General features: G+C 40.2%; 1 protein-coding gene across 5 annotated transcripts in view; it reads right to left on the bottom strand.

Annotated features, from left to right (window-relative positions):
- The window catches only part of SNX14 (sorting nexin 14), an 84,216-nt gene that overhangs the window by 1,617 nt on the left and 57,199 nt on the right, over positions 1-25,400 (bottom strand). For all 5 annotated transcript variants that reach the window (XM_024996711.2, XM_024996712.2, NM_001191536.1 and 2 more), the window contains 7 exon segments: positions 23,928-24,039; positions 8,811-8,851; positions 8,565-8,684; positions 5,582-5,705; positions 5,151-5,315; positions 4,329-4,424; positions 1,833-1,924 (listed from right to left, as the gene is read on the bottom strand). In XM_024996711.2, the coding sequence (XP_024852479.1) occupies positions 1,833-1,924; positions 4,329-4,424; positions 5,151-5,315; positions 5,582-5,705; positions 8,565-8,684; positions 8,811-8,851; positions 23,928-24,039 (750 nt within the window).

Genomic DNA, 25,400 nt, shown 5'->3' with positions numbered 1-25,400 from the left:
AACATTTCATGCAAAGATGGGCTCAATAAAGGACAGAAATGGTAGGGACCTAACAGAAGCAGAAGATACTAAGAAGATGTGGCAAGAATACACAGAAGAACTACAAAAATGATCTTCATGATCCAGATAATCATGATGGTGTAATCACTCACCTAGAGCCAGACATTCTGGAATGTGAAGTCAAGTGGGCCTTAGGAAGCATAACTACGAACAAAGCTAGTGGAGGGGATGGAAGCTAGTGGAGCTATTTCAAATCCTAAAAGATGATGCTGTGAAAGTGCTGCACTTAGTATGCCAGCAAATGTGGAAAACTCAGCAGTGGCCACAGGACTGGAAAAGGTGTTTTCATTCCAATCCCAAAGAAAGTCAATGCCAAAGAATGCTCAAATTACTGCACAATTGCACTCATCTCACACACTAGCAAAGTAATGCTCAAAATTCTCCAAGCCAGGCTTCAACAGTATGTGAACCATGAACTTCCAGATGTTCAAGGTGGATTTAGAAAAGGCAGAGGAACCAGAGATCAAATTGCCAACATCCGTTGGATCACTGAAAAAGCAAGAGAGTTCCAGAAAAACATCTATTTCTGCTTTATTGACTATGCTAAAGCCTATGACTGTGTGGATCACAACAAAGTGTGGAAAATTCTTAAAGAGATGGGAATACCTGACCACCTGACCCACCTCTTAAGAAACCTGTATGCAGGTAAAGAATCAACAGTTAGAACTGGACATGAAACAACAGACTGGTTCCAAATAGGGAAAGGATTATGTCAAGGCTATACAGTGTCACTCTGCTTATTTAACTTCTATGCAGAGTACATCATGTGAAATGCTGGGCTGGAATCAAGATTGCCGGGAGAAATACCAATAACCTCAGATATGCACATGACACCACCCTTATGGCAGAAAGTGAAGAGGAACTAAAGAGCCCTGTGATGAAAGTAAAAGAGGAGAGTGAAAAAGTTAGCTTAAAACTCAACATTCAGAAAACTAAGATCATGGCATCCAGTCCCATCACTTCATAGCAAATAGATGGGGAGACAGTGGAAACAGTGACAGACTTTACTTTTGGGGGCTCCAAAATCACTGCAGATGGTGACTGCAGCCATGAAATTAAAAGATGCTTGCTCTTTGGAAGGAAAGTTATGACCAACCTAAACAGCATATTAAAAAGCAGAGACATTACTTTGCCAACAAAGGTCCATCTTGTCAAGGCTATGGTTTTTCCAGTGGTCATGTATGGATGTGAGAGCTGGACTATAAAGAAAGCTAAGTGCCGAAGAATTGATGCTTTTGAACTGTGGTGTTGGAGAAGACTCTTGAGAGTCCCTTGGACTGCAAGGAGATCCAACTAGTCCATGCTAAAGGAAATCAGTCCTAAATATTCATTGGAAGGACTGATGCTGAAGCTGAAACTCCAATACTTTGGCCACCTGATGCGAAGAACTGACTCACTGGAAAAGACCCTGATGCTGGGAAAGATTGAAGGTGGGAGAAGGAGGGGATAGCGGAGGATGAGATGGTTGGATGGCATCACCGTCTAAATGGACATGAGTTTTAGTAGACTCCGGTAATTGGTGATGGACAGGGAGGCCTGGTGTGCTGCAGTCCATGGGGTCACAAGGAGTTGGACACAACTCAGTGACTGAACTGAACTGATAAGCAGTAAAATGTTAATTGCAGTTAAAGACACTTTTATTCCATCTCCATGTTTGAATTACATTGCCTTCATTTAGCAAAGTATCACTTCACAGTTAATATACCAGACACGCTACAGTGTCATTCACTAAACCAAGCTGACACGAGTCAGTCTGCTTTAATGAATTTTACCTGCTTGTTGAGAACTGGCTGCTGTAAACCATCAAAAAGAAGTCTGATGCTTTCATACTTGGCTTCTTCACCAATACACTTGACTATCAAATCTAAACAAGAAAGCCACATGTGAAACAATTTTATATTATAAAGTGACTCATCATTTACTGGATCATAAGGCAAAATCTCTACCCTTTCCCCCAGGTATTATGTAAAAACTTGTAAGTCAGCATTTCCTAAATCAGTGCTTCAGTAAGAAGCTCTTGGAAAAAAGGGCTCTGTGGTCAAGTTGAGAAATGCAGTATCATGAGTCCTGAATTTAAAGATTCACAACACACAAATGTTAGGAATGTTACGGTAAAGAAATCTGCTTATACTATTAGGAATGTTACTGTAAAGAAATCTGCTTATACTATTAAAGGATAAAAGACAGTTGGGAAACAATACATATTTTATTATCCCATTCAAGTAAAATAAAATAAAACACTAGGTACATATACTTGTGCATATATATACAGAGATACAAAGAAACTGTCTGTCAGGATTAACACCAGTTGGAGCATACCGCTACTTCTGCACAGGGGGGACAGGATCACTTCTACTTTTCACTCTTCATGTTTTCATGTTTGAATATGTTAATGTTTTTTAAAATTTAACTAATTTAATTTTATGGTGAACAGAGACTCTCTTCAGTGAATATGACCAATTTCTTTCTGTACTTTTTGCAAAATTACTAGTAACTATCTTACAGAACAATCTTTTGGGAAACTGTTTAAACACAAGTTTGCTCCCAAAAGTTCTAATTCATGTTTGACTACACAGCTGTCACATACCACTCCTGGTACCACAGTCAGTCCTTATTAAAATCTGTGCTGAATGGTTTCCTCCAAGCAGGAAAAGAAACTTATTCTTAAGTAAACAAGGTGCTCAAATATTTGTCCTTTCCCCTCCAATCATAATGAAACACTTAATGTTGTTCAAGGAAAATCTTCATTTTATGTTTGCTTTTACAGGGTAAATCTAACCCTGAGAGGCAAAATTCAATTTATAGAAGTTCAGTAGATCCTTGATATTTTTCAAGAGAGATGGGCCATAATGCATCTTTGTGAATCCCCTAATTCACCAATACTACACAGAATTTCCCAATTAATATGCATGAAGCATCATGGACAAAAACAGACGATCCTTTCAGATTCTTCAAGAATCACTGAGGAGGAAATGAGTAGAGGAGAGCAGAAAGGCATGCTATGCTCCCTCACTAGCTAAATCACCCCTTTCCAAACGGAAGTCTTGAAGCAGATGTGACTCAAATTCATGGCTGGGCAAAATTACAATTATTATATTCACTGGCTTTCCATGTTTATAAATATTAAAACTAAGACAGTTAAGACCATGAATGCTATATTACAATATAGAAGGTCACTATATTACATTACAAAAGAAGGAAGAAATGACTTCATTATATACCTACAGAAGATTCATTCAAAAATAGCTGTGATTCACGTTTACATTCAGACTGGGGACAGAAATTGTCTTCAAAATTAAACAGGACCATTCCGAGACTCATTTTTCAATGATGAGAATTCTCTAAGACATCTTCAATTTTTACTCTATATTTCCTTGCTGGGCATTACCCACTCACACCTGACTCCCAGATCTCATCTTACGTCATCGCTTCTCCAATTCTAAAACCTGGATATTTAATTGATTACGAGACAATGCCTCCTGAATAATGTATAGTTAGGCTTGTCACATTCAAACCTAAATTAAGTATCATCTGCTTTGACCCCTTGATGTTTTTTCCTTATATTCGCATCTCAGTAAGAGGTTACTAACCATTCACTCAAGCCTACCTCCTTTATGAGAGGGATTCACCCTCCTCCTTTGAGATACTGCATAACCTAAATAAGCCTCTATTATCACAGGTACATCTTGTCTGTGTGTCTATCTTTCCTGCCAGATTGAGCTGCTGCTGCTGCTGCTACGCCGCTTCAGTTGTGTCCAACTCTGTGCGACCCCACAGACGGCAGCCCACCAGGCTCCGCTGTCCCTGGGATTCTCCAGGCAAGAACACTGGGGTGGGTTGCCACTGAGCTACCCAAGTACAATTTTTATATCTCCTGCCCTGTGCTAAGTGCCTGGCACATGGAAGGTGTTCATTAAGCTCTGGATGAATAAATGAATTCTGACCTCTAACTCACACACACTAATGTAGCTCTCCTCGTGGTGAAGTGAACAGCAGGACTCCAGCTGTTCCACAGACATACCACTACCATGAGTTTGATTCTAAGTTACTGTAAGAATCCAACTATTGTGTGAGTAGAAACAGCCTTATCTAAAAGTTCTTAGTGCTAACATAAAAACCAAATTCCATTTAATGAATGAGTTAATTTTAACTGGTTCTTATAACTACTTCTAAAATAAAAACTCACAGTAAAAATTGCCTCAATAATTACTATACATTGTGACCACCAGAGTACTAATCTATATTAAACTACTTTTTAAATATTATACCTGGAATGTAGTTCATCATTCCTTCAAAAGTCTGCTTTGCTCGTTTTTGCTTATCTTGAAGAGAGCGAGGTTCAGTGTTTTCACAAAATACAGCATCTAAAAAGAGACAAAAAAATATTTGCTGGGTTCAAGAGAGAGGGGACATGTGTATACATATAGCTGATTCATGTTGATATATGGCAGAAACCAACACAACATTGTAAAGCAATTATCCTCCAATTAAAAATAAAAAATTAGGGCTTCCCTGGTAGCTCAGTAGTAAAGAAGCCACCTGCCAATGTAGGGGACAGTTCAGTCCCTGGTTTGGGAAGATCCCATATGCTGAGGGACAACTAAACCTGAGAGTCACAACTACTGAGCCTGTGCTCTAGAGCCTGTGCTCCGCAACGAGAGAAACCACTGCAATGAGAAGCTAGCTCACCACCGCTAGGAAGTAGCCCACACTCGCTGCAACTAGAGAGAGCCCGAGTGCAGCAACGAAGACCCAGAGCAGCCCTAAGTGCTCAGTTGTGTTCGACTCTTTGCGACCCCATGGATTGTGTAGTTGACCCCACTGGAGTGGGTAGCCGTTTCCACTTATTAAGCAGCCATAAATAAATGAATAAAATAAATCTTAAAAAAAGAATCTATAAAAAATTAAAAATTTTTTAAAAAAAGAAACATTTGCAGGAATTTTCACCTATTATATACAAAGTATTTCCTCATGGTAGCAATACTAATAAAAGCAAAGAAAGGCCAGGCTTCTCACTCTTTGAGATCTAATTAAACTTAAATAAAAATTGAGTATTCAAACATGAAACAAACACATGAGGAAATACAAACCTCTGAGAAGTGTTATAAGTGAAACCAGACGGTGCTCCTGAAAGAGCTGCTCTAGTTTACAATGAAGATAGTAATCAGTATACATTTCCAGGGTGTTTTTGAAGAGGATTCGAGTTCCCATTAAGAGATGATGAAGCCAGTCAGGAACTTGGAAAACCACCTGTCCTGAGAAGGATCACACAGAACATTTCATTAAGGTAAATAGATACCTGAACATTTTCCAATACAAAAAATATAAATGGTCAATACTTTATTTTTAAACACTAATAACTTTAATATGTTCAAGACTAATTATAGTCTATATATTGAATTCTTAATTTAAAAAGTGCCTTCAATTAAAAAAATATATAATGGAGCAATACACAAGAGCATTAATTCGCATCACAGAAGAAATATAACACGGGTTTTAACAGTAACCACAGATATCTTACCTACATACATCAGGTAATCATAGACTCCTTCTACAGTCATCATTTCCATAAAATAATTCTGATTTTGCCTTCTTTCTGTATTCTCAGCACGGTTTGCATTATTCTTATACAGATCATTAAAAAGCTAAAGTAAAAGTTGAAATAATAAAAAAAGTTTATTACACAGGCTAATAATAATTACTAAGGATAAAGTAATTACAGAGCAAGGCATTTAAACTTTGTCCAATCAAAGCAGAATATTAAAGGAAAGAAACCATAATACCGGAGTGGTTAGATTTGCCCCCTAAATGCCACATTTATACCCCAAATTCAATTAAAAAATACAATATTTTGGGGGGCCAAAATATTAAATAAAAATCTACCTTCATTTTGGATGCAACAGATAATTCATCATCCATACAAAGAATCCCTTCAATTTTTTATATCAAAAGAAGTAAATGAACATAAAAAGATGCATAAAACCATTAGCATCAGGACTTCCCTGGTGGTCCAGTGGTTAAGAATCTGCCTGTCAATCCCTGGGTTGGGCTGGATCCCTCATCTGGAAAGATTCCACATGCTACCAGGTAATTAAGCCCGTGCACCACAACTACTGAGTCCAGGCTCTAGAGCCCATGAGCTGCACTACTGAGCATGCGTGCCACAATGACGTGCAGTGCTCTAGACGCTGGGGCGCGCTAGAGCCCACGTTCTGCAACGAGAGAGAAGGCACAGCAACGAGAACCCCAAGCACCACATCTAGAGAGAGCAGCCTCCACTCTCCACAGCTAGAGAAAGCCCACGCAGCAATGAAGGCCCAGTACAACCGAAAAAAAAAAAAAAAAACCATTAGGAATAGCTGATTTTAATCCCAATGTGATTTAAAGGTTATAAATCACTGTTTAATTAAGGGATGCTTACAGATGAACGTTAAGATTTAAGCTAAGTTTATTTGGACAAAATAATCAAAGACCTAATGTATATGAAAAAAATATGAAGAATTACTCATAGCAAAATAATAAAATGCAACTAAATCTTAGCCCTACCTACTCTACCAAAAGTATGCCAAAAGATCTATCATTAATAATAATCAAAGAGCAGATACTAAGGAACTAAAAAAAACTGTCAGAAAAGGTAAACAAAACGATAAAATGGACAGTTTTTGGTATGATGGGTCAAAAAAGCAAAAAGGAAAGGGAAGGAAAAGAAGACAATGCCAGGAATAAAAGGGGACACAACCACAGATGTCAGAGGAAAATGAAAAGAGGATATTATTGACAACATAAGGCCAAAATTTTTCAAACATAGCTAAGATGGAGAATTTATTAAAAAGTACAACCTATCAAAATCTGACTCATGAAATAATACATCTGAAGAATATTATAATCATTAAGGAAATTATATTGGTTAAAAAAAAAAACTTCCACAAACAAAACTTGAGGCCTTGGCACCCCACTCCAGTACTCTTGCCTGGAGAGTCCCATGGATGGGAAGGCTGCAGTCCATGGGGTCACATAGAGTCGGACACGACTGAGCGACTTCACTTTCACTTTTCACTTTTCATGCATTGGAGAAGGAAATGGCAACCCACTTCAGTGTTCTTGCCTGGAGAATTCCAGGGACGGCGGAGCCTGGTGGGCTGCCGTCTATGGGGTCACACAGAGTCGGACACGACTGAAGCGCCTCAGCAGCAGCAGCAGCAGCAGATGACTATTAACAAGTTATCACTATTTAAATAACTAACACTCTACCAGCAAATAAAGAAAAATTAACATAACTTTAATACCAAAACCTGACGAGGATACAATAAGAAAGAAAAACTATAGGCTAAGTGTACCCACAAACATGGAGGTAACTTTCCTAAACTTCATAAAGGATATCTACAAAAAGAACTACACTGTATTATTTAATGGTGAAACACTGCAATCACTCCCTTCCTTTGTATAGCAGGTCCTAGTCATGAATGAAACATAACTGCCATCATTTGAATACATAAATCTAAAAGAATTAACAGATATACCTCTAAAATTAACACAAGTCTAGCAAGACTTGTGAACTGAAAATCAATACACAACAATCAACTGTATTTCTGTTTATTAGCAATAAACATATAAAGTGAAAAAAATTAAAGACACCCTTTACAGTAATAAACCAAAGAAGTTCTCTTGAGGAAGAGGGTGCTATTCTTTGAGCTCACAGAATCCCCCATACTGGGTACTACTCTGGCACTAAACTGAGCTTCTTGCAGACAGGAAATTTATCTGTTTTTCCTTTTTTCTTTGGCCATGCCACACAACTGTGGGATCCTAGTTTCCCCGCATTAAAACCATGGCTGTCTAATTAGACAGCAAGTGGAAATTTGCTGTCTGATGCAGGGAGCTCAAATCAGGTGCTTTGTGATAACCTAGAGAAATGAGATGGGAAGGAAGGTGGAAGGGAGGTTCAGGATGAGGGGGAACATATGTATACCTATGGCTGATTCATGTTGATATTTGGTAGAAACCAACACAATCCTCCAATTAAAAACTGAAAAAACAAACCAAAAAAAAGCATGAAGTCTTAAGCACTGGACTGCCAGGGAAGTCCTCAGAATTTATTTTTATATTCCCAGTGCCTAGCACCCAATAGCAGGCACATAATAAAGTGCATGTTTAATGAAAGGATGAAATATTTTATGTAATTAAAATTATATAATACCATAAATACATTATAGAAATTAATTCCCTAATTCCTGGAAGTTGGTGATTTACAACCTAAGAAAACCACTTTAAAATTTCCCCAAAAGAGAAACGGTAGGAGCTGACAAATACAGATTCTTAAGAAACATTTACCCATTAAAGCAAAGAACCAAGCAATTACCTACAATACCCTCCTTGTCCTTTACAATTGATTTCCATACAAAGGCATACAGTCCCCTCCACTTCACTAACAAAGAATTCTCTACGGAAAAGTTGTAAGTAGGACAATTTCAAACTTAATGGCTCTCTGCGACTATGCATAGTACCTTCTTATTATTCTCTGAGGTAGGGCTGAGAATGGTCAGTTCTGGTTTACTCGGTTTAGGCTTTGGAGATTCACAAGAATTAATGAAATTCATGATGAAAGGTTCCAAATGTTGACCTTTCTGTGGAAACCATGGTATAAAAATAAAAAAATCAAGATTATGATTTTCAGTATCACATAGCCAATTAAAATTTACTAATATTTAAATATGCTTATAACTATCATTTTATAGAATGCCCATATTTACCTCTTTCATTAGTTTTCCAGGAACAGATTTTATAATTTTCCCTGCAATTAAAAATATTAATTTTAAGAAGGTAAAATATATCTCATAACTGCTTATATGAATACTTCACTAGGTAATTTTAAATACCAAAAGCCAAGTAAAAAACACTTCACAAAAATTTATAATAAACACAGTATTCTTAATTGTTTTCAGATACAGCACTTGGGATACTTCAAAATAATTCAGTGGGGTGTGAGGCAGGGGAAGGTGAGATGGTAACAGACAGCAAGGCCAGGGATCTCCAAACACAGGAAACAGGCTGCAAGTGTTTGACATTTTTTATCTCTCTAAAGCAGCAGGAGGAAACAAACAAATCTTAGATTTTTTTTCCCTCTTCTCTATACACATTTAAAAAGAGGTTTCTTTTAAAATTCTGTGCTGCCATGATGATACATGGTTCCACCTAAACTTAACTCTTCTCAAACTTTGAGCTAACCAATGTGGTTTTTCTTAAGGAAATGTTTGTCTTAAGCTATGTTAATGAACTATGTATTTACCCTAGACTCTGTCTTCAAGTGGGTCCCCCTAAGACTCAGAACCCACTTGACAAACCAGTATGCTTTACTCGTGCAAATGTTCTCTTAAGCTATGTTAATGAGACTGTACTGGCTTGGAACCGGGCCTTTCTTCAAGACTCATGTCAATCATTTTACAGCTTAAGACAACTCACCTTGTGCCAGTGTTATCTCAAAATGCATGTTGTGGGTAAGGGGTCTGGTGCCATTCTCTGAGTTTTGAGACATTTCCTTTCTCTAATTAGCAAATTGCTAGTAGCTTATATCATCTAGCTAAAGACTAGCAGGGGGCACTCTTTCTGTCCCCCTCTGATGTCTATGTCAGAATCTTTATCTCTTTTATACTTAATTACAGGAAAGCTCTCATCACTGGCCCCAAATTGAATTCCTCTCTTCCGGAGGCCAAGAATCCCAGTGTCTTTCATGGCTCAGTGATAACCTTTCATCTTGAGGGCTCGTCCAGGATTCTTCAAGACAAGGTAAGGACGCTTGGAGCTCTGGTTCTTTGTTCCCCTAGCAAACTCGTTTTCTGCTGAACTTTACTGACTCTATGGTGTGCTTGTGTGAATGAATGACATGCCCTGCATGAAGCAAACGAGGAGCCCTGTTTCGAGGTTCTGTTTCTGCTGTTTCGAGGTGCCTCGTAATGACTGAAGGCAGCCCCAAGAAGGGGAGCCTTGTCGGGGGTTTATACTGACCTGCCAATGCCAAGAGACATCCAACCTCCCTGCAAGGGGAGCAGCCACAGATGGACGAAGGATGTGGACCGAACTCTCTTTTCTCAAACTTTCCAGTCTCTTTGACTATTTCATAACTTCTTGGGAATTAGAACTGCTCACTCACCTAGAGCCAGACATCCTGGAATGGGAAGTCAAGTGGGCCCAAGAAAGCATCACTACGAACAAAGCTAGTGGAGGTGATGAAATTCCAGTTGAGCTATTTCAAATCCTTAAAGATGATGCTGTGAAAGTGCTGCACTCAATATGCCAGCAAATTTGGAAAACTCAGCAGTGGCCACAGGAGTAGAAAAGGTCAGTTTTCTTTCCAATCGCAAAGAAAGGCAATGCCAAAGAATGCTCAAACTACCGCGCAACTGCACTCCCACGCTAGTAAAGTAATGCTCAAAATTCTCCAAGCCAGGCTTCAGCAGTATGTGAACCGTGAACTTCCGGATGTTCAAGCTGGATTTAGAAAAGGCAGAGGAACCAGAGATCAAATTGCCAACATCCGCTGGATCATCGAAAAAGCAAAAGAGTTCCAGATAAAACATCTATTTCTGCTATATTGACTATGCCAAAGCCTTTGACTGTGTGGATCACAATAAACTGTGGAAAATTCTGAAAGAGATGGGAATACCAGACCACCTGACCTGCCTCTTGAGAAACCTATATGCAGGTCAGGAAGCAACAGTTAGAAGTGGACATGGAACAACAGACTGTTTCCAAACAGGAAAAGGAGTACGTCAAGGCTGTATATTGTCACCCTGCTTATTTAACTTATATGCAGAGTACATCATGAGAAATGCTGGGCTGGAAGAAGCACAAGCTGGAATCAAGATTGCTGGGAGAAATATCAATAACCTCAGATATGCAGATGACACCACCCTTATGGCAGAAAGTGAAGAGGAACTAAAAAGCCTCTTGATGAAAGTGAAAGAGGAGAGTGAAAAAGTTGGCTTAAAGCTCAACGTTCAGAAAACTAAGATCATGGCATCTGGTCCGATCACTTCATGGGAAATAGATGGGGAAACAGTGGAAACAGTGTCAGACTTTATTTTGGGGGGCTCCAAAATCACTGCAGATGGTGACTGCAGCCATGAAATTAAAAGACGCTTACTCCTTGGAGAAGGAAATGGCAACCGACTCCAGTATTCTTGCCCAGAGAAACCCATGGACGGAGGAGCCTGGTGGGCTATAGTCCATGGGGTCGCAAAGACTCGGACACGACTGAGTGACTTCACTTACTCCTTCGAAGGAAAGTTATGACCAACTTAGACAGCATATTGAAAAGCAGAGACATTACTTTGCCAACAAAGGTCCATCTAGTCAAGGCTATGGTTTTTCCTGTGGTCATGTATGGATGTGAGAGTTGGACTGTGAAGAAAGCTGAGTGCTGAAGAATTAATGCTTTCGAACTGTGGTGTTGGAGAAGACTCTTGAGAGTCCCTTGCACTGCAAGGCGATCCAACCAGTCCATTCTAAAGGAGATCAGTCCTGGATGTTCTTTGGAAGGAATGATGCTAAAGCTGAAACTCCAGTACTTTGGCCACCTCATGCAAAGAGCTGACTCACTGAAAAAGACCCTGATGCTGGGAGGGATTGGGGGCAGGAGAAGGGGACGACAGAGGATAAGATGGCTGGATGGCATCACTGAGTCAATGGACTTGAGTTTGAGTGAACTCCGGGAGCTGGTGATGGACAGGGAGGCCTGGCGTGCTTCGATTCATGGAGTTGCAAAGAGTCGGACACGACTGAGTGACTAAACTGAACTGAACTGAACCTAATCTAACAGATCACAGACTTTCAAGGGACTTGTGATCTATGTGTACTGTTACTTAGGTCCCAAACTTAGATTGGTAGTCAGGGAGCACCTAGCGTCACTAGGAGTTGAAAGTTCGGAAGCTAGATGGAGCTCTCGTTCCAAGAGCATCTCTCAGGTTAAAGGTTACTGACAGAGGAACCACAGTGGGCTTCTTCCTTTGGTAACGCTAGCTCTTAGTGGACCAGAGGAGGCTCTCCAGTGGCTTTTGTCCCAACTCCTTAGATACTGTTTCTGTGGAATCTGTGGGAATGAACTGAAAGGACTGGCTCTAATAACTCGAGGACAAAAATCACTTTTTCCTCACTGGCCAGACCTTCACCATCTCTTTTGCTATTGCTTATACTTGGTGCAGTGACGCTAGGAAGGAACACCTTGGTTTTATGTTTGTACTGGTCTTACTGTGGTCAGGAATATACTCAGGATTGTGCACAGGCACTCAAGAGACAAATGTTTTCCTCAGTGGTCTTAACTTGGGAGGCTTTCAGAAGATTACTCTGATTGCACCCCAGGTGGCATCAGAGGCAAGCAACGTTTTAATGGTGAGGAACTGGACACTAGTCTGGGATGCCATCAGGTCTACTCTGGTGCATCTCCACCCTGCCTCAGTGGGAGAACCGGGAAGGACAACTACGGCACCCGCGTTAGTAAGACAGACTAAATCTGACCAGGGAAGGAAAGCTTCGGTGTAAAGTCTGTCTACACCCCCATCTAGAGCAGGGAGGGATGCCTCCAGTAGAAAGATGGCGCCAGTCACTTTTTTCCTCTCTTACAGATGGGAGCTAACAATTCCAGCCTCACTCCTTTGAAGTGTGCCCTGAAAAACTGGGATAGATTTGATCCTGAGAGCTTAAAGAAGACATGCCTGATCTTCCAATGTGAAACTGCATGGCCACAGTATCTACTGGAGGATGGTGAATGGTGGTAGGTTGGAGGGTCTCTTAATTATGATACTGTTTTACAATTAGACTGGTTCTGAAGGAGGAAACAGACAGAACAGGCTCCACCTCAAAAGCAGGACTCCACCTTGGGCCGGACTGTGGATTTTGAGCTATATACCCAGTATCTATGGAAACAACATACCAACTGGAAAACCAGACCCCGCCCCCGAGATGGAAGAGCCCCAGGGCTCATACCTAGACTCTCCACCGCCTAAAAGAATATCCTAATTATTTGTGTAACCAAATAGAATCATAAATTCTATTATGCTTACTGGGGTATGACCACAGGCCTACTGATAATTGTCCACTGTTAACTACCTAGGCTTAAGGCATACGAATCACGGGTTTAAGGCATATGAATCACGGGTTAAATTTGACTGGATCTTTCTTTTCCTTTGTTCAGACTAGTTTCAGAGAATTTGGAGAGGTGGGTTTGAGCACATACACTTAGGGTATATAAGGTTTTCATAAAAACTGGTTGGGGTCCTTGGCTAAGTGGAGACTCTGCCTTGGGTAATAACACTCCACTTCACTATCTGCATTGTCCTTCTGAGTGAGTTTGTTTCCCGGAACGTGTGGCTACAACAGTTCTGTAGAAAACAAGGGAAATGGGTAGAAGTAGCACATGTGTTACCGTTTTTCTCTCTGCAAGACATGCCAGACTTATGTCCTAAGGGTATAAATTTGGATATGAAACCTTCACCTCCCTCCTGTCCTCCTACTTTGCCCCCGTTCCCAGGGCGCCAAACTGACCAAATTGAAAGTCAGGGAACCCCTGCCCAGAAGGGTTGCCTTGGTCTTGGCAGAAGCTGAAACTGAAATTCAAGTTGCCTCGGTCTCAGTAAAAACCCAAACTGAGATTCAAACTGCCCAAGTAGAGATCCAAACAACCCAAGTCTCAGTACAAACTTAGACTACTCTGGTTTCAACAGAAACTCAGACAATCGAAGTAAGAGAAGCGCAGACAGCAAAAACTAAGGGTGAAATACAGGATAAGATGGAGGACACGAAAAAAAGATTTAAAAAAAATAAAAACCAGGTTCCTCCAATCTATCCCTGGGATCATTTGCACAGAGAGGCCAAGGAACAGCCACATAAGCTGTTGCCTCTTCATGAAGCACCCACGAGGTGCTTCATGATAATAATCAGGCTACAAGAGTTAATAAGCCCTTATCAAGAAATACAAAGAATCACGGAGGATCTGGGAGATTATTTAGAGGACCCAGAAATTTATATTAGAGCTTTTAAGGCTGTTACTCTGCTTTATGACCTTACTTGGAAGGACGTGATGTATATTCTGGGACAAACACTAACTCCCGACTCAAAACTTTGAGTTTTGGGGAAAGCGGTTGTCTATGGAGATGAATGGCTTTGTAATGAATCAGTAGGGAAGAGGGAGCATGAGATAACCGAGCTCCCCACTAGGAATCAGGCGGTCCTAACTATAGAACCAGGTTAGGACTATAACATGGCTAAAGGAAGATGGGATCAGAGTTATTTGTCAGATGTATTCTTGAAGGACTCAGGCAAGCATGTGCTAAGACTTTAAACTATCCCAAACTGGCAAACACAGAACAGGAAGAGAAGGAAGCTCCTGGTAAATTCCTAGATAGATTAAGGGAAGCCCTTCACAGATTCACTGAGATTGATCCCAAAAGTGAAGAAGGAAGAATCTATCTTAAAAGATAGATTTCTCACTCAGTTGGCTCCAGACACCCACTGTAAGCTATTAAATTAGGCGTATAGACCAAATCAGTCTTTAGATAATCTGTTGCAACTGCCTCAGACAGTCTATTACGGCAAGGAATATGAGGAAAACAAAGGCAGAGAAAGACAAAGGAACTGGTGGAAGCCCTTTTAATGGCTGTCCGAACCCTAACCTTATTCTTAAACAGCCTGAGAAAAATGCCCAGAGGGGCCCAGGTGAAAAAGGATAGGCTTGCTATTACTGTGGAAAGGAGGGGCAACTCAAGCAGGATTGCCCTCAGGCATCTAAGCTTCCCCTGGTTCCATGTCTGGTCTACAAGGGACCACAATGGAGGAGAGACTGCCCTTAGAAGCATAGGTTTCAGGGGTCGGACTCTCAAGACAATCAGGACTGAAGGTGCCCGGGGGTCCCCACACAAGCTCCTGCCCTAATTGTACCTGAGGAACTCTGGATATTAATAACTGTGGGGGGTGGGGGGGGGGGCGCGGCAATCTGTCAATTTCCTTTTGGACACTGGGGCAACTTACTGAAGCCCTGGCCCACTTTCTCCCCAGTCTGCTTCCATAACAGGACTGTCTGGATGAGCCTAATGTTATTATCTCAGTCGGCCTCTAAGCTGCAACTGGAACTCTGTGCTATTTTCACATGAGTTTCTGGCTGTGCCAGAGTCTCCCTCACCCCTTTCGGGGAGTGATATACTGAGCAAGGTCCATGCCTCTGTTTTCATGAATATGCAGCCCTCCCTTTCTCTCCCATTAATTAAACAAAATGTAAATCCTAGAGTATGGGCTGATGGAAAATCTGTGGGTTGAGCACAAATCGCTATTCCAGCAGTTGTCAAGCTCAAAGACCCACATTTATTTCCACATAAAAAGCAGTATCCACTGAAACCTGAGGTTAAGGAAGGGTTAAAACCCATCAATGAGAATTTAAAGAAGCAGGGGCTATTAATTCCCTGTAAAAGTCCATGAAACACTCCTACTTTGGGTATAAAGAAATTAAATGATAAATGAGACTAGTTCAAGATTTACAAATAATACGTGAGGCTGTAGTTCCTTTACACCCCATGGTGCCTAATCCTTATACTCTATTGTCTGAAATTCCTGAACAAGCCAAATATTTTTCAGTCATTGATTTGAAGTTTGCTTTCTGAGTTAAACCTATATTAAATCATCCTCTACCTATGTCCCAGATATTCACGACCCAGATAATCATGATGATGTAATCACTTACCTAGAGCCAGACATTCTGGAATGTGAAGGCAAGTGGGCCTTAGAAAGCATCACTGCCAACAAAGCTAGTGGAGGTGATGGAATTCCAGTTGAGCTATTTCAAATCCTAAAAGATGATGCCGTGAAAGTGCTGCACTCAATATGCCAGCAAATTTGGAAAACTCAGCAGTGGCCACAGGACTGGAAAAGGTCAGTTCTCATTCTAATCCCAAAGAAAGGCAATGCCAAAGAATGCTCAAACTACTGCACAATTGCACTCATCTCACACACTAGTAAAGTAATGCTCAAAATTCTCCAAGCCAGGCTTCAGCAATACATGAACCGTGAACTTCTAGATGTTCTAGCTGGTTTTAGAAAAGGCAGAGGAACCAGAGATCAAATTGCCAACATCCGCTGGATCATCGAAAAAGCAAGAGAATTCCAGAAAAACACCTACTTCTGCTTTATTGACTATGCCAAAGCCTGTGACTGTGTGGATCACCACAAGCTATGGAAAATTCTGAAAGAGCTGGGAATACCAGACCACCTGATCTGCCTCTTGAGAAATCTGTATGCAGGTCAGGAAGCAACTGTTAGAAGTGGACATGGAACAACAGACTGGTTCCAAATAGGAAAAGGAGTACATCAAGGCTGTATATTGTCACCCTGCTTATTTAACTTCTAGGCAGAGTACATCATGAGAAACGCTTGGCTGGATGAAACACAAGCTGGAATCAAGACTGCTGAGAGAAGTATCAATAACCTCAGATATGCAGATGACACCACCCTTATGGCAGAAAGTAAAGAAGAACTAAAGAGTCTCTTGATGAAAGTGAAAGAAGAGAGTGAGAAAGTTGGCTTAAAGCTCAACATTCAGAAAAGTAAGATCATGGCATCTGGTCCCATCACTTCATGGCAAATAGATGGGGAGACAGTGGAAACAATGGCTGACTTTATTTTTCTGGGCTCCAAAATCACTGCAGATGGTGATTGCAGCCATGAAATTAAAAGACGCTTGCTCCTTGGAAGGAAAGTTATGACCAACCTAAACAGCATATTAAAAACCAGAGACATTACTTTGCCAACAAATGTCCGTCTAGTCAAGGCTATGGTTTTTCCAGTATTCATGTATGGATGTGAGAGTTGGACTGTGAAGAAAGCTGAGCGCCGAAGAATTGATGCTTTTGAACTGTGGTGTTGGAGAAGACTCTTGAGAGTCCCTTGGACTGCAAGGAGATCCAATCAGTCCATTCTAAAGGAGATCAGTCCTGGGTGTTCACTGGAAGGACTGATGTTGAAGCTGAAACTCCAGTACTTTGGCCACCTGATGCAAAGAGCTGACTCACTGGAAAAGACCCTGATGCTAGGAAAGATTGAGGGCAGGAGGAGAAGGGGACAACAGAAGATGAGATGGTTCGATGGCATCACCAACTCAATGGACATGGGTTTGGGTAGACTCTGAGAGTTGGTGATGGACAGGGAAGCCTGGCGTTCTGCAGTTCACGGGATCACAATGAGTCAGACATGGCTGAGCGACTTAACTGAACTGAACTACCTATGACTTTAAGACTACTGAGAGGATTTTTAGGAATGACAGGCTACTGCTGCATTTGGATTCTGTGTCATAGGGAATTTGCCCAGCCTTTATATAAACTTATAATTGAAACTCAGCAGGCTCAAACTGACAAACTGGTTTGGTCTCCAGATACTCAAAGGCTTTTACGGCTCTTCAGACTTCTCTCCTGCAAGCTCCTGCTTTGAGCTTGCCCACAGGGTTAGAATTTAATTTGTTTGTCCCTGAAAGAAAAAGTATGGCCTTGGGAGTTTTGATCCAACCCCAAAGGCCTCATCAGCAGTCTATAGGAGTGTATTCTTAAACTCTAAGGTTAATACTTGGATGACAGACAGTAGGCTTTCTTAAATATCAGTCGTTGTTACAAGGACCAATAACTAAGCTTAAAGTTTGTGGAAATTTAAGTCTTGCCACTTTCCTTCCTAAAAAGGAAAATGAAACACCTGATCACGATTTTTCCCAATTTCTAACTTAAAACAATGTAGCTCTGGAAGATCTGGTGGATACCTCATTAGACAATCCTGACATGGAAATATTTAGATGGCAGCTCTTTTATTTGGGATGGGAAGCGTAAAGCAGGTTACGCCATGGTGACGACTGAAGAGATTTTAGAAGCGAAACCTCTCCCCCAGGGAATGAGTGCTCAGCTAGTGGAGCTTGTGGCTCTGACCCAAGTTCTAGAGTTAAGCAAAGGGCAGCGAGTAAATATCTACACTAATTCTGCTGCTGCTGCTGCTAAGTCGCTTCAGTCGTGTCCGACTCTGTGCGACCCCAGAGACGGCAGCCCACCAGGCTCCCCCATCCCTGGGATTTTCCAGGCAAGAACACTGGAGTGGGTTGCCATTTCCTCCTCCAATGCATGAAAGTGAAAAGTGAAAGTGAAGTCGCTCAGTCGCGTCCAAGTCCCAGACACCCCTTGGACTGCAGCCCACCAGGCTCCTCCGTCCATGGGACTTTCCAGGCAAGAGTACTGGAGTGGGGTGCCACTGCCTTCTAAGTATGCTTATTTGACTTTACATGCTTATGCTGCAGTATGGAAAGAAAGACAATTTAAAATGGCAACAGGAGGACCTATTAAGCATTTCAGGGAGATTGAGAGACTTTTTACTGCTATATACTGTCCAAAAGAAGTAGCCTTTATGCATGGCAAAGGGCACAGCAGGGAAGGGAGTAAAGCAGCCTAGGGTAATCAGCTGACTGTCAAGCCAAAAAGGCAGAGCTTAATGAAACCCTTCAATGCAGACGCCTTTGATCTGGACAGGTCCTGTGGGACAGGAAAAACCACAAGATACTGAGGAAGAGTTAGGAAAATGTGAGAAAAGCGGAGCTAAGATTACTGATAAAGGATGATTACAGTCCGAGGATGGACGATTAATAATTCCTGAAAATGCTCAATGGAAAAGTCTTCCTAAAGCCTTGGAATTAACTAATTATGTAACTCGGCTCTCAGCTTTTCAACAGACATTAATGGAACTCCAGAAAGTGACTCCTGACCCAGCCTCTGAGTCAAGTACGCCTCTATCTGAGCCAGGAACTGAGGTCCTGATAAAAACATTGTGATCTGGGGGCCAATCCCTTAAGCCCCTCTGGGAAGGCCCTTACCAGGTTATTCTTTGTTCTCCCACAGCTGTCAAAGTGCCAGGAATTGATTCATGGGTATATTGCACTCAAGTTAAGAGGTGGCACCCTGACCAGAACTAAGTGATGTCATTTTATGTTTTTATTTTCTATGCTCTGACTTTGTACTTTTCAGATGGGCCTGATAATCTATGTGAGCTTGCTTCTGCTGACTCCAAAAATCCTGAGTCTGCCATCTGATCCTCAAGACAATGCCTTCCTGTCCTGAGCTCACTCCTATGCTTCATTCCACAATCAGTCTAACTGCTGGGTCTGTGGAGCGCTCCCCTCTTCATCAGTGGAAGGCTTCCCGTGGTGGCATCTCCACTTCAAGGAAAGGACTTTCTCCAAGTCTGCGCATACCTTCAACAACAACAATCATATGTGATGCCTCTTCTTAATCTGATGACATCTAACAATCCTAAAATGGACTGGTGCAACACTTTGTACTTTAACTATGGACATAATGTGACTTTTAATTTTGATTATATACTGTCTTGGTTTAATGACTATTTTGCTACACAAGAAGGTAAATGGGTCTAGATCCGTGGCTTTTTACCTGATGTTTATCAAATATGGGATGAGGTTATATGGCCAACTCTTGAAAAGGGACGTCTAATATCTAGCACTCCCATATGCTGGGAACCAACAGAGTCATCCCCAGAAGTTAGCCAACAATTTAATTATAATCATTGAAAACAATTGGGATTTTTGCCTCAGGAAATATGCAATGTAATCATTCCCATGTTTTCCAAGCCCAGTTCAGGTCCTCCCTTTGCCTGGCCAGGCACTGATTGGGACTGGATATCTCAGTCACACTGCCTTGCTCCAAACGGGACCTACTGGATATATGGCCCTTACCTATGGGCGTGGCTTCCCCCTGGCTGGACAGGGAGATGCACCCTAGGTCTAGCTTTTACTCACAGCTTCCTATTTTCAGAGCTTCCAAAGAAACCTGCCAATTTGCCACACCTTAGAACTCGCTGGGCAAGGTCTGCTTTCCCTGTATGATTATTTGGCTGCAGTATTTGTTCCCTCTCTGGGAACTACAGATGTTATGCTATGAGTGGATGCCCTGACTAACTTTACTCAACAGGCTTTACAAGATTCTCAAAAAGCTATTTCAGCTCTTAATGCCGAACAAATACAAATTAGAAAGGTGGTTTAACAAAACAGATTGGCCTTAGATACTGTAACAGCTGCACAAGGAGGAACTTGTGCCATTATTCATAGCCAGTGCTGTGCATATATACATGATATAAGCATTAACGTTACTCTCTTTACTAAACACATGAACAAGACGATTCAGGCTATGGATACTCCTGAAACCTCAATTGCCTCACTTTGGGAGATTTTAACTAGTTCCCCATGGTGGAAAACTATCCTAATTGCAATAATTCTGATAGTTCTGTTTTTTTTCTGTTTGCTCCCTGCATCTATAACTGCGTAGCTGGATTTGTTTCTAGTCGCATGAAGGCTCTTAAGTTACAAATGGTTGCTCAAACTCCTGCCACTGTGGCAGCTTCCTCCAACATGGGGCCCCTGGATCAGAGACCCTCAATATGAGTGTTAGGAGAGTATGTTGCCTCACTAATTTAGGGATGACGCCCCTTATCAGGTAGGAAGCAGTTACAGAACAAGAACAACGCCCCTTTCCCTAGGCAACACAATTCTCCTAAAACAAAAGGGGGGAATGAGAGGGTAACAGGCAGGAAGGCCAGGAGTCTCCAACCAGAGGTAATAGGCTGAAGGATCAGACATTTTTTATCTCTCTCTAAAGCAGCAGGAGAAAACAAACAAGTGTTAGATTTTTTTCCCCTTCTCTATACACATTTAAAAAGAGGTTTCTTTTAAAATTCTGTGCTGCCATGGAACAATACCTGGCTTCCACCTGAAACTTAACTCTTCTCAAACCCTGAGCTAACCAATGTGGTTTTTCTTGAGGAAATGTTTGTCTTAAGCTATGTTAATGAACTATGTATTTACCCTAGACTCTGTCTTCAAGTGGGTTCCCCTAAGACTCAGAACCCACTTGACAAACCAGAATGCTTTACTCATGCAAATGTTCTCTTAAGCTATGTTAATGAGACTGTATTGGCTTGGAACCGGGCCTTTCTTCAAGACTCACGTCAATCATTTTACAGCTCAGGACAACTCACCTTGTGCCAGTGTTATCTCAAAATGCATGTTGTGGGTAAGGAGTCTGGTGCCATTCTCTGAGTTTTGAGACATTTCCTTTCTCTAATTAGCAAATTGCTAGTAGCTTATATCATCTGGCTAAAGACTAGCAGGGGGCACTCCTTCTGTTCCCCTCTGATGTCTATGTCAGAATCTTTATCTCTTTTATACTTTAATAATACTTTATTTCATAAAAGCTCTGAGCGATCAAGCCTCATCACTGGCCCCAGACTGAATTCTTCTACTTTGGAGGCCAAGAATTGAGGCGTCTTTCATGGCTCAGTGACAATCTTTCAAAGGACTGGAACAAGCCAAGTGTAGTAACTTCTAACAGGGTGAAGAGTTCATTATACAAATTTCTCTACTTTTGTGTATATACGTAATTGTCCACAAGAAATATTTTCAAAAGATATTAAGCAATGGTGAATATATAAAGATATCTAATTTTTGCAAAGACATTAAGCAATGGTAAATATATAAATGTATCTAATTTTTGCATTTAGTCAAAAGGAAAAAAATTTCTAAACACTGCTACGACATTTAAATTGGCTATTTGAATAGTCTGTGTTCTTGCTTTTAGATTAATATATATATTCTAATCCAGTTTGCCAGAATATTGTTTTGATCTTATCTCCAGGTTCCTTTATTATAAAATATCAAATGTGATTTTTCTCAAGCATTTACAAATGACTGTCAAAATCCATCAAAGCTGATTAATATAACTTAAATTTCTTTCAGTACAGTTTGGGAAAAAAGTAGACTCTAATGACAATAACAAAAGGCATACTAATGAAAACTAAAACAGAGACTGTTTTATAATATGAAAACCTCCAACCCCCTTGCCAGGGTATTTCTCCTTTGGTACCCCCAGAAATTACTCCCTCGCCTCAGAATTTCCAAAGTTCTTTAAATTACGGTGTTTCATACTGTGCTTCTCTCTTCTACATGCTCTTCCTGAGCCAAAATTTTTACTCAATCTGATTTCAAACAACATCCAAATCTCTATTCATGCTTTCTGCTGCCTCTACTACTTTATAAAACTTCAACTGGATTCTATAAACTCAGTAAGTTTAGAACTGTTCTGTGCTGTGCTTAGTCGCTCAGTTGTGTCCGACTCCGCGACCCCATGTACTGTAGCCTGCCAGGCTACTCTGTCCATGGGGATTCTCCAAGCAAGAACACTAGAGTAGGTTGCTATACCCTCCTCCAGGGGATCTTCCCAACCCAGGAATAGAACCCAGGTCTCCCCAACTGCTGATGGATTCCTTACTGTCCAAGCCACTAGGGAAGCCCAAGTTTAGAACTACCGTAAATTTATTCCATACCTCAGCAATAAACAGCATTTATTCAGTTATATAAACAGAAATCTGGCTCATATTTGATCATTTCTTCTCCTTCATTCAAACTGAGTCAGTAAACAGGTCTACCCAATTATATCTCTTAAACATTATATATGGCTTCCCTGGTGGCTCACGGGTAAAGAATCCACCTACCACTGCAGGAGAGGCGGGTTCAATTTCTGGGTTGGGAAGGTCCCCTGAAGAAGGAAATGGCAACCCACTCCAGTATTCTTGCCTGGAGAATTTCATGGACAGAGAAGCCTAGTGGACTACAGTCCATGGGGCAGCAAAAGAGTCGGACACAACATAGGGATTAAACAACAACAACCATCATATATAACCAAATACAAAATATTCTTGCATCTTCCCTCAGTAAGACACACACTAAATATTCTGCCTGAATTATATGTACTAATTTGGAGAGATCTAGATGAAAGCCAATTTATTCATTAGGTTATATATTTATACGTGTGTGTATATATAGAAACACACGCACAAACTCTCTTAAAATGGGGCTTCCCCAATGGCTCAGTAGGTAAAGAATCTGCCTCCAATGCAGGAGACACAGGAAATGTGGATTTGATCCCTCCATCAGGAAGATCCCCTGGAGGAGAAAACGGCAATCCACTGTAGTATTCTTGCCTGAAAAATCCCATGACCAGAGGAGCCTAGCGGGCTATAGTTCAAAGAGCTGCAAGGAGAGTCGGACATGACTAAATGACAAAGCACAGCACATACTTAAAAATGACACTATACAGAATATATTTAGAAATAGTGCTTTTCTTCCATTATGATCTTTAACACTTTTATCCAAACTTTTCCAGCTTATTTTATTGCTTAGTCTGGATTAAACTTTATAAAGGAATCATGCTGTACACATTGTTTTGTGTCTTTGCTTTTACCCACACCATTCCAAGCAGCTACAATGTTATAGGTATTCATTGCTCTAAGTATCCATTTTGTGAAGCTACTATAATTTATCTGTCTACTCTACTGCTGATAAACATTTGTATTATTTCCAGTTTTGGCCAACCCAATACCATAAACAATGCTGCTAAGAACATTCTTAAATATAAATACAAGATTCTCTCGAGTATGTATCTCAGAGAGGAACTGCTATAAGATCATTTGATCTTATACCAAACTGGTTTTCCAAGTGGTTTTCCTTTTTCTTTTAACTGACTTTATGATATTTACAATTATTTTTCACTGATTTATAATATTATATTACTTTCAAATGTACAACACAATCATTCAGTATTTTTATAGACTATACTCCATTTAAAAATGTTACAAGTGGTTTTCCAATTTATATTCCCATTAACAGTATATAAGAAGTCCTTCAGAGCTTGATACATGGCTGCACTATATAAATTACTTTTCTAAATTAACCTGAAAATGCTGCTTCTTATCTTTTCAGTTTATCTTGTTCTATATGATTCTCTAAATTGACTTACCAAGATTTACGTCTGGTAGTATCTTATCAAGAAACTGTGTTTCCCCACCATTGGGAGAAAGAAAATCTGCCAGAAGTTGACTGTTACTCAATTCTGGATGTTGCAGAAGTTTCTTGATGAACAGAAACAGAAAAAAAGGGGGGGTGGGGAGGGAAACAGTTTCAAAAATCTAGAAGAGTCACGAAAACTACATTAAAATGATTTTTTTAACTAAGAACAATTTTAAATCTTCAAAAGCTGTTTTATATTCAGAATAATAACAAGATACATTTATGGAAAGATTATCACATAGCAGGTAAGACCCTTACAGTCAAACATGAAAGGGTTTGAATTCTGCTCTTCCTTCTGCTCAGTAGGTGTCCCTAGAGAAGCTCCTATATTGCCCAAGAGTCAGTTTCCTCATGTGTAGAATGAAGATAACACTACCTACTTCTAGCACTGTTAGATAAAGCATTTTAGCTCAGTACCTGACACACAGGAAGGAAGATTAAACATTAGCTAATATTATTTCTCAGTTACTCAACTATGACAAGTACTATAATATCATACATCTTTCTTGATAATTAAAGAAAGCTGGTATAAAGGGTTTTGCAAAGAACTAAATGTGGAAATATGACATAACTTGGACTCTGTTGTCTGATCTTCTTGCAACACTATTTTCTTACAAGATAAAATTGATGTTTTAAAGCCAAATTTAACCCAGTATTACCTAATATTCAGTTCTGTAACTAAGAAACAGTTACAAAACTCTGAGCAGAAATCTATATAAATGAAATACCAGTACTACAACATTTAACTCCACATTACTGGAAAGTATTTCTTCTAGAAAGAGGTTCTCTTTTTCTTAGAAAGAATTAGTCGGTTCAAACAACAGGCTAATGATATCAACAAAGAAACAGGTTAACACTAGCACATGCTGTGTTCACATATCCTTACAGTAGTCAATGTATATTTCATATTTTAATTTTCCTACCACCAAAAAATTAAATAAAAAATACTTTCTGGATTGAAGTATTCATTGGTTCAAATACAGAAATTGAAATGTAAATACTCCTTTACAAAAAGTACTTATTATGGTTACTAAAAGGCACCCAAATTTAACTTAATTAACAATTAAAATTACAAAACTGCATGTCCAAATAAAGGACATTTTTTTTTTTAATAAAACAAAATCATCCATTCTTTGGTCTTAATCACTTGATTAAAGAAAAATGGTCTTTAATTTTAGCCAAGTCTCAAGTAAGTAACTTTAAAGCAGACGGTACCAATACTGGAATATCAACTACATTGTTTATACAACACAATGTACACACTGAAAAAAACGGAATTCAATTCCAAGTGGTGAATGGTAGAGAGTCAGAAGATTCCAAATAACTAAAAAACACCTATGATTGCAACAACAACAAAAAAGTTGAGAAATAAAAATAGGAGGGGAAAATTCCAGAGTTCAGAAAGTGCTAAGGACAAAAATCA

Source organism: Bos taurus, chromosome 9 (genome assembly GCF_002263795.3).
Source record: "Bos taurus isolate L1 Dominette 01449 registration number 42190680 breed Hereford chromosome 9, ARS-UCD2.0, whole genome shotgun sequence".
NCBI lineage: Eukaryota > Metazoa > Chordata > Mammalia > Artiodactyla > Bovidae > Bos > Bos taurus.
Note: the sequence above shows the minus strand (reverse complement) of the source record. Positions and strands in the feature narration are given on the sequence as shown.